The sequence below is a fragment of the Phragmites australis genome, chromosome 8, assembly GCF_958298935.1.
Source record: "Phragmites australis chromosome 8, lpPhrAust1.1, whole genome shotgun sequence".
Classification (NCBI taxonomy): domain Eukaryota; kingdom Viridiplantae; phylum Streptophyta; class Magnoliopsida; order Poales; family Poaceae; genus Phragmites; species Phragmites australis.
In genome coordinates, this window is record NC_084928.1 from 24,758,683 (window position 1) to 24,766,279 (window position 7,597).

General features: G+C 44.7%; 1 protein-coding gene across 1 annotated transcript; it reads left to right on the plus strand.

The window, feature by feature from the left end:
• The first annotated feature begins 3,984 nt into the window (after positions 1 to 3,984).
• LOC133925899 (transcription factor SPEECHLESS-like) lies at positions 3,985 to 6,840 on the plus strand. Its single transcript, XM_062371642.1, has 3 exons — positions 3,985 to 4,520; positions 4,871 to 5,461; positions 6,594 to 6,840. Exons 1-3 carry the CDS (start codon positions 4,119 to 4,121, stop codon positions 6,657 to 6,659), a joined length of 1,059 nt encoding a protein of 352 aa, XP_062227626.1. The 5' UTR covers positions 3,985 to 4,118; the 3' UTR covers positions 6,660 to 6,840.
• The last annotated feature ends 757 nt before the right edge of the window (positions 6,841 to 7,597 follow it).

Here is a 7,597-nt window from a genome sequence, read left to right on the forward strand (position 1 = left end):
TGATGGATGCAACTTGGCGGTCGACGGCAGGATGATCAGGGCTAAGTAGAGTGCTTGGTCCTAGACGATCAAGGAGGCCGAGCAGAGTCAAGGGTGATTCTAGTTGAACATGTGGAGGTCAAGCAAAGCATGGAAGGCGGATGGAGACAGCGTGTTGATAAAGTCAAGCGCAGGGGATGCCGATGCAAGTGGCAAGGTGACCCGAGGGATTGAGAGCGGAAGAGACTTACCGGCAGTTAGGATCGTATGATGGAGTACACGCGTCAACATCGAAGCGCTTCCTTAAGATGTAAGCAAAACAGCAAGTCATGCTTTGAGAAGCGTGCAGGCGGTTCCGCGGTTTGGCCTTAAACCATGGGAAGACTAGAAGAGTACATGGTACCATCGCGAATCTTGTGTCGAGGCGAAGCTAAGTTATGAAGACGCCGCAAGCGTCCGATGAATGGAGAAGAAAATGAATTAAAATGTCCTAAGTGGTAGGTAGGAGTGTACTACAAGAGAGGGGTATTTCGGGAAAAAAACTAGGAAACTTAGCGGTCAAGTTTCCTAGTCCTATAAATAGAGGGTAGGGCTATGAGAGAGTTTGAACTAGCCACTTGAGCCCCTCTTGTGTCACTCATTTGAGAGCTTAGAGTTAGGGTTTTAGAGGAGAAATGATGAGTGCTTAGCCTATGTAATAGGTGAGAGTTTTGAGAGATAAAATCTTTGTAATCCGCCTAAAATAGGAATGATCTCTTTAAGTAATGAAGTTTATATTTTTGCATATGCTTGAATTCCCCTCCTTCTAGTTTATCTCTATTAGTTCCCTTGCAAGTTTGCAAGTTTTTGGGTTTTGATTTTCGTTTTGGTTTTTGGGCTGAAATTTCAGAACCTTGTGAGGTCATTCTTCTTGTTGATAGGGGCATAAAATTCACATACACACGCTTGTGTGATCGGGTCTTGAATTTCCTTGCCTCTAGACAATCACTTTGGAGAGTTTCGTTGCTCGATGTTCATCTTTTCTTGTTTATTTACAAGTTGTGATCTTTCGAGTGCTAAGACACATGGATTGATCTTAAATGGAACCTATGGTTCATATACCATTCATAGAGTCGTGTTGCCTCGATTTTCTCCTGTTATAACTTCTCTCTATTTTTTCTTTCACTTGAGTTTTGAGGTGCGTTGGGTGATCCAAATAGGAGAAGACTATCGATTTCGCAAGAAATTTGTTGAGGTGCCTATTCACCTCCCTTTAGTCACCAATCTCGTTCCTACACACTGAATTTTTAATAGGCCTACACATCATATTTCTCAAACCAGACAAGTTTGTTTTAATTTGTTCAAAAGTTAGTAGGGTTCATTTATAATTCCATTCATCAATCCCATAAGTGGGCAAAAATTAAAGGGACTGTCGACCTAACATTCACATGATTTTTAACCTTCAAATTATTCTTTTTTGAAAACATTGGATGGAAATCAAAGGTACCAGATTCACCCACCCCTTCCACTTTTATCAAGTCATTGTTTGCTTCCTGATAGCCACCGATCTGTTACACACTTCAACTCCCTTGTGCACCGCCTGCATCTCCCCTACTCCAACCCTTGTCCACCATCATGGCTGGCAGCACTCTGCCAACTTCCCATCATCACCACCGGCCTGGCTTGTCTCCATAGCTTTCCATCTAAGATTCACACGACTGTAGAACTGGTCAAAAGTAGCGGCACATTAGTGCCAGTTATACAGGAATCACCATTGAAGATGTATTAGTGCCGGTTCTTAACTTCCCGCGCCCGAACAGTGATGGAGCCACTACAAACCGGCACCGATAATCCATATCAGTGTTGTTACGTGTTACAAACCAGCACTGATACAGACTATCAGTGCCGATTCTAGCCACAACATGCACTGATAGTTTATTTGGACCCGAAATTTTGATCTATTCTAATTTTGGTTCGACCAAACGTCTGGCTCCAACTATTAGCGCCGGTTGTGGTCACAACCGGCACTGATAGTCTATATGGACCTAAAATTTTGTTCCAATCTAATTTTGGCTCGAGCAAGTCCGACTCTAGATATTTTTCTCGGCTCTTCTCTCTTGCGCGGTCTCTCTCTCTCATTCACCATCACCCCTCTCTCTCTCAATCTCCTCTCTCTCTCTCTCTCTCTCTCTCTCTCTCTCTCTCTCTCTTTCGTACTTGGCAGCACAACTGGCTGTTTGGGCTTGGTGGCACGGATGTGGAGGTTGCTGGGGATGGAGCTCAGCTTAGAGGAGTTCGATGAGGAGGGCGACGGCATGGAGGAGCTCGGTGTGGAGGAGCATGGCATGGAAGAGGGCGACGGCATGAAGGAGGGTGCTACATCAGGGGATCCGGTAGCTTGGCCTTGGACCCTCGGCGGCACAGGGAAGAGCTCGGCGTTGTGGAGCTTGGCGTGGAGGAGGGCGACAACATGGAGGAGGGCAATGACATGGAGGAGCTCGGCGTGGAGGAGCACGCTGAGCGCGCGGCGACGATGGTGAGCACGCTGGTTGGATACGTGGTCGTGGGGGACCACAACTTCTCTAATGTGCGAGCGGTGGCAAAGGAAGCGAGGTGGGGATGGTGGAGAACGCGAGGCGGGGGGCTGAGGAGGGGTCGTACGCGCTCGGCGTAAGGGGAGCTCGATGATGGGAGCGGAACAACAGTGGTGGCGGGTTGAGCGGCATCCGAGCCGGCTCAGATGCCGCCCCGCAAATTTTCTCTTTGTTTAATCTCTGGAAAATGCAACTGTGCTAGGTGAGGAACCAGCACTAATGCTAGCTGAGAATCAGTGCCGAATAAAGAGTGCCAGTTGAAAAACCGGCAGTGAAGCCATTTTTCAACCGGCACTGATATGTAGTTATGTAGTAGTGCCACAAACATTGAACCCGAAGCCCTAACCAGTTAAACCTCTGACCGATGCCTAGCTTGGTTGTTTGCACATTTTCACCGAAGTAATCGAGCTCTCTAATTCACCAAGAATGGCCTAAGCCTAGATGGTGGGTCCAGCCCACATCAATGCAAATTTATCACTCAATTGTGTCATCCACATATTGTAGAATAGATAAGCCAATCTCCACAAAGTGTGGTACGACACCATCAAATTGCCCTTCTTTGTTAGCTCTCCCAATCAGCGCTGCTAACATATCAACAACTATGTTAAACAATATCGGAGAGAGTGTGCCTCCTTGGCGTATACCTTTTTTTTGTTTGAAAATATTTACCGATGTCGCCATTAACCTTCACTACTACATTGCCTCCCAAAACGAAAGATTCTTTCTAAGAGTATTATTTAGATCAGAAATCTTTCATTCAGAGCGATTGTAGTAAGAAAGGCCACTTGACTTTATTGTAAGCCTTTTTGAAGCCTAGCTTTAGTAACACTTCACTCATCTTTTTACGGTGAAATTCATGGATAGTCTTATGTAGAATTACAACTCCTTGAAGGATGTTTCTATTTCTCATAAACACGGTTTGAGTGGGTCGGATTATCCGATCCGCTACCCCATTTATACGGTTGGTTACTACCTTTGTAAAAAATCTTGAAGTTAACATTTAGCAGGTAAATAGGCCTATATTGCTGGATATGATTAGTGTCTTTGATTTTAGGTAGCAAAGTGAGTATACCGAAGTTGAGGCTATGGATCTGTAGTGTTCTATCATGTAACTCTGCGTCATCATATCATTTTTTTAATGATATCCTAGAATTTTTGATAGAACTCTGCCAGGATATTAGATTAAACTTTTTAGACCCGTTTCGTAGTGTTTCACCTTTCAGATTCATGTGTTTTTTTTTTTCCTTTTTACCTATACGCATCTTAGTTATGCACAAACTAGAAGCATGTTCTTTTAACAGTTGTATTGTTTTGATGCGACAAAAAGAGTTAATAAAGTTTCCATTATCGAAAACGAACCCTCAGCCGTCTTTCCTCCCTCTATTTATGATCCTTCGACCCTTCTCGTGGCTATCCACGAATGACGCAACGCTCGACCTCAACTTACGCTTAAAGAAGCTTAGCTAGCCAAGATTCCTATACTCACGCAGACATTCTCCCCTACTATTCGCTCACCTAGACAGGCAAACTTCGTACGCTATACTTGTACGTGCTAGAGCAATTATCATGGCGGAGGCACTGTGCGATCAGCTCTTCTCGGAAGTCGACGGCGAGCTCCCACACCATTCCGACAACGACGACCTCTTCGGCATCATCGAGGCGTGGGAGGACTGCGTGACTGGCGCCGGCGTTGTGTTGAGCCCTCGCGGTGTCGATCAGCTGGCAGCTCCTGACGCCGCAGCGGCTAAGCCGGCGGCGAATGGTAAGCGGGACTGCGACGACGAAGGTATGGTTCAGGCGCCAAAAAGGCAGAGGTGCTCACCGGAGTCGCCAGAGGCAGCGGAGACGAGCGAGGATGGCGCAGCGAAGACGACATCGCACATCACGGTGGAGCGCAACCGGAGGAAGCAGATGAACGAGCACCTCACCGTGCTGCGCTCGCTCATGCCCTGTTTCTACGTCAAGCGAGTAAGATCGACTGGCTCTTATCTTTGTACTGTTACTAGCGTTACTTACCTACCTAGAAGTCTTATTCGCTAGCTATATCTACTATATATGCATTATCGAAGTACTTGGTACCTTGACTTCATGGAATAATAAGGCTGAGAGCAAATCAGTTTCGTCGTGCTTGTTTCGTGCACGCAAAGGTCGATAGATATATAGGGTCATAGGCATGTGCCATCATTCACTACTCTACGTTCTACTATAGTACTCTCTGCCAAAAGCTTACACTTGTAGCACATTTATCTCGATCATTTGGTAAGTCTACATACGTCTTAGTTACCTGTGTTTAATTTGCATGCTATGTTTGTGTATAGGGAGACCAAGCATCCATCATAGGAGGGGTGGTGGACTACATCAAGGAGCTGCAGCAACAGCTCCAGTCGCTGGAAGCCAAGAAGCAGCGCAAGGCCTACACCGAGAACATCCTCAGCCCGCGGCCACCGGCGTGTTGCAGCCCGCGATTGCCGCTGCCGCTCAAGTCCACGCCACCGATGAGCCCGCGGCCCGCCGTCCCGATCAGCCCCAGGACACCGCCGAAGCCCGGCAGCCCGTACAAGACATGCAGGCTGCCTCTGCCCCTCTCACCGCCTGCCTCCACCTACGTGTCCCCGGCGATGACACCCACCCACGAGCCCGCGGCCTCTACCTACCTGTTGCCGTCGCTAGATGCCATTGCCGCCAAGCTCTGCGCCTTCGCCTCCAACAAGCTGCAGGCGGTGCCCGCGAACCTCCCCGACGTGAAGGTGGAGTTTGCCGGCGCCAACCTGGTGGTGAAGACGGTGTCGCACCGCGTGCCGGGGCAGGCGGTGAAGGTCATCGCCTCTCTCGAGAGCCGGTCGCTGGAGATCCTCCACGCCAAGATCAGCACCGTCGACGACACGGCGGTGAACTCCTTCACCATCAAGGTGCACATCTCGTTCTTCTTGCCCTCCTTTCCTATTAATAGTTAATTAAACTCAAATATTCCAAGAACTCGACATACACTATTAGGGCAGCACTAACATTTGTAATAAAACGCATTTGTTTCATGTGAACTTCCCATCATGTAAATTAAAGTGCATGTTTCATAAATGTGATAGGGCACGTAGCTAGTTAAGTAGCTAGGCTAGGTTGTACTTGGACATTGGCATCCTAGCACAGTAGAGCTTAGAGTATGCATACGGTATACTCATCTGATTACAAATATAGTTAGTATTAGACTCTTCAACTATTCTCTAGATATAAGTTATTCTTAAACTTTTTCTACACTTTTCCACTTTGTTTCCTTCTTACCATTGTTTAATAGATATTATCACTCTTACAAATTAATGAGTTATCTTTTTTAATACAAAATAAATATAAAACAACAAAGTCATTCGATCTACTTTTTTAATCCTTTTGTACAAATTTAAAATGACCTATTTTTACAACAGGAGGGAGTAGTGAATAAACCTTAGTATTGTATGGCATTGGCTCATGCATAGTGTCACTATACTCACACAGTGAACTGGTGTATATTTCCACTGTTCACTGTGCATTAGCTCTTGTAGTTGTGGTCCATCATCATAACATCTGTTATCCTTCTAAACTAATAGGTACGAGATATGCAGATTAGGATGCTAGCTAGTGATGCAAATGCATGTATATCATATTCACACATCTTCGAGTGTGCATCCCTATCATATAACTATAGATAATACTACTGAAAGCATTTACGTGTGTTTAAATCGTGAGCATCGAGATTTCAACTGTGATCGATGAAGTTGTACCCTTACGCCTCTACCACCACACTAAAGTGGTTCCCTTATTGATTTGACCTTTGATGTCCTCCTAACATTAAAATTAATTTCCTAACAATTTAAAACGTCTAAGTAAGATACAACTGGTTCATATATCATGTCAAATACATTTTTCTTTTTTGAGACTTATCATATCAAATACATCACTCCTATTAACGCCTTTTCACTTACCATAACTATTCTTTTGTCTTTTTCCGAAGATACCATAACCATTCTTGGACTCTTCACTTACGTTTCTTAGTGTTCTATCTTTTCACAGATTGGAATCGAGTGCGACCTCAGCGCTGAAGAGCTAGTGCAAGAGATTCAACATGCGTTCTCATAATGCCACTAAGAAATCTTATGCATAGGAAATCCTATCTATATAGATAGTGGTTTTGTTATCCTCAAGTCACTCAATAAAATCTTTCCACTTTCTTTAGTTTACTTTCTTGGGACTCCAAACGAATTTCACTAATATTTTAAATTCGTCAAATTTACTCTGTTCACTAAGAAGCTGCAGTTAATCTGGTGTACCAGCATAAGAGGTCAATGAATAGCCCAAGGGGTCACCTTAGTGACATTTACAGAGCTAGCTAGTTAGGAAGCAAGCTAGCTTGCCCGAAAAGACCGATGATTATGTATTATTGTCATATTAGCTCTCTTAGTTGTGATGGTGAATAATAGATAGTTACCGTATTTGGGTAGTCTAGGGTTTTCATATTAGCTTTCTTTGTCCCTGGGAGGGGAATCCCTAGAAGAACAAAAATCACTCGTAGATACCTAAGGCATTCTATATATAATCATGAAGGTTTATCTTTAAAAATAGGAATGAGAAATCCAGAGGACATACGACACTCCTATTTATACGGAGCCAACAGACCCTATGTGGGAGAAGCCAAATCAAGTCATTGGAGAGCACCACAAGTGAGATAAGCCAATACAATCCAAGAAAGAAGTCACCGACTAGGTTTCGATCCATCTAGGCTAGTCACACCCCTATTGTAACAGGTTCAGATCGATACAAGACAAGCATGGCGTAGGGTTATTATCCTTAGAGAGGTCCAAACCTGTCTAAAAACCCTAGTGTGTTTCTCTTATAATTTATCTACTGAAAGCATCCCTTAATTCTTCAACAAGTTTATTAGATCAGCAGATTACCAATCGTCGACAGCAAGCATCGTCCATGGGGATCATGAAAAAGGGCGTTGAGGAGTCTAGACATGACATACTGTCGATATCACCGAAAGCTTCCTCGAAAATCGGTTTTTCACATGAGGGGTT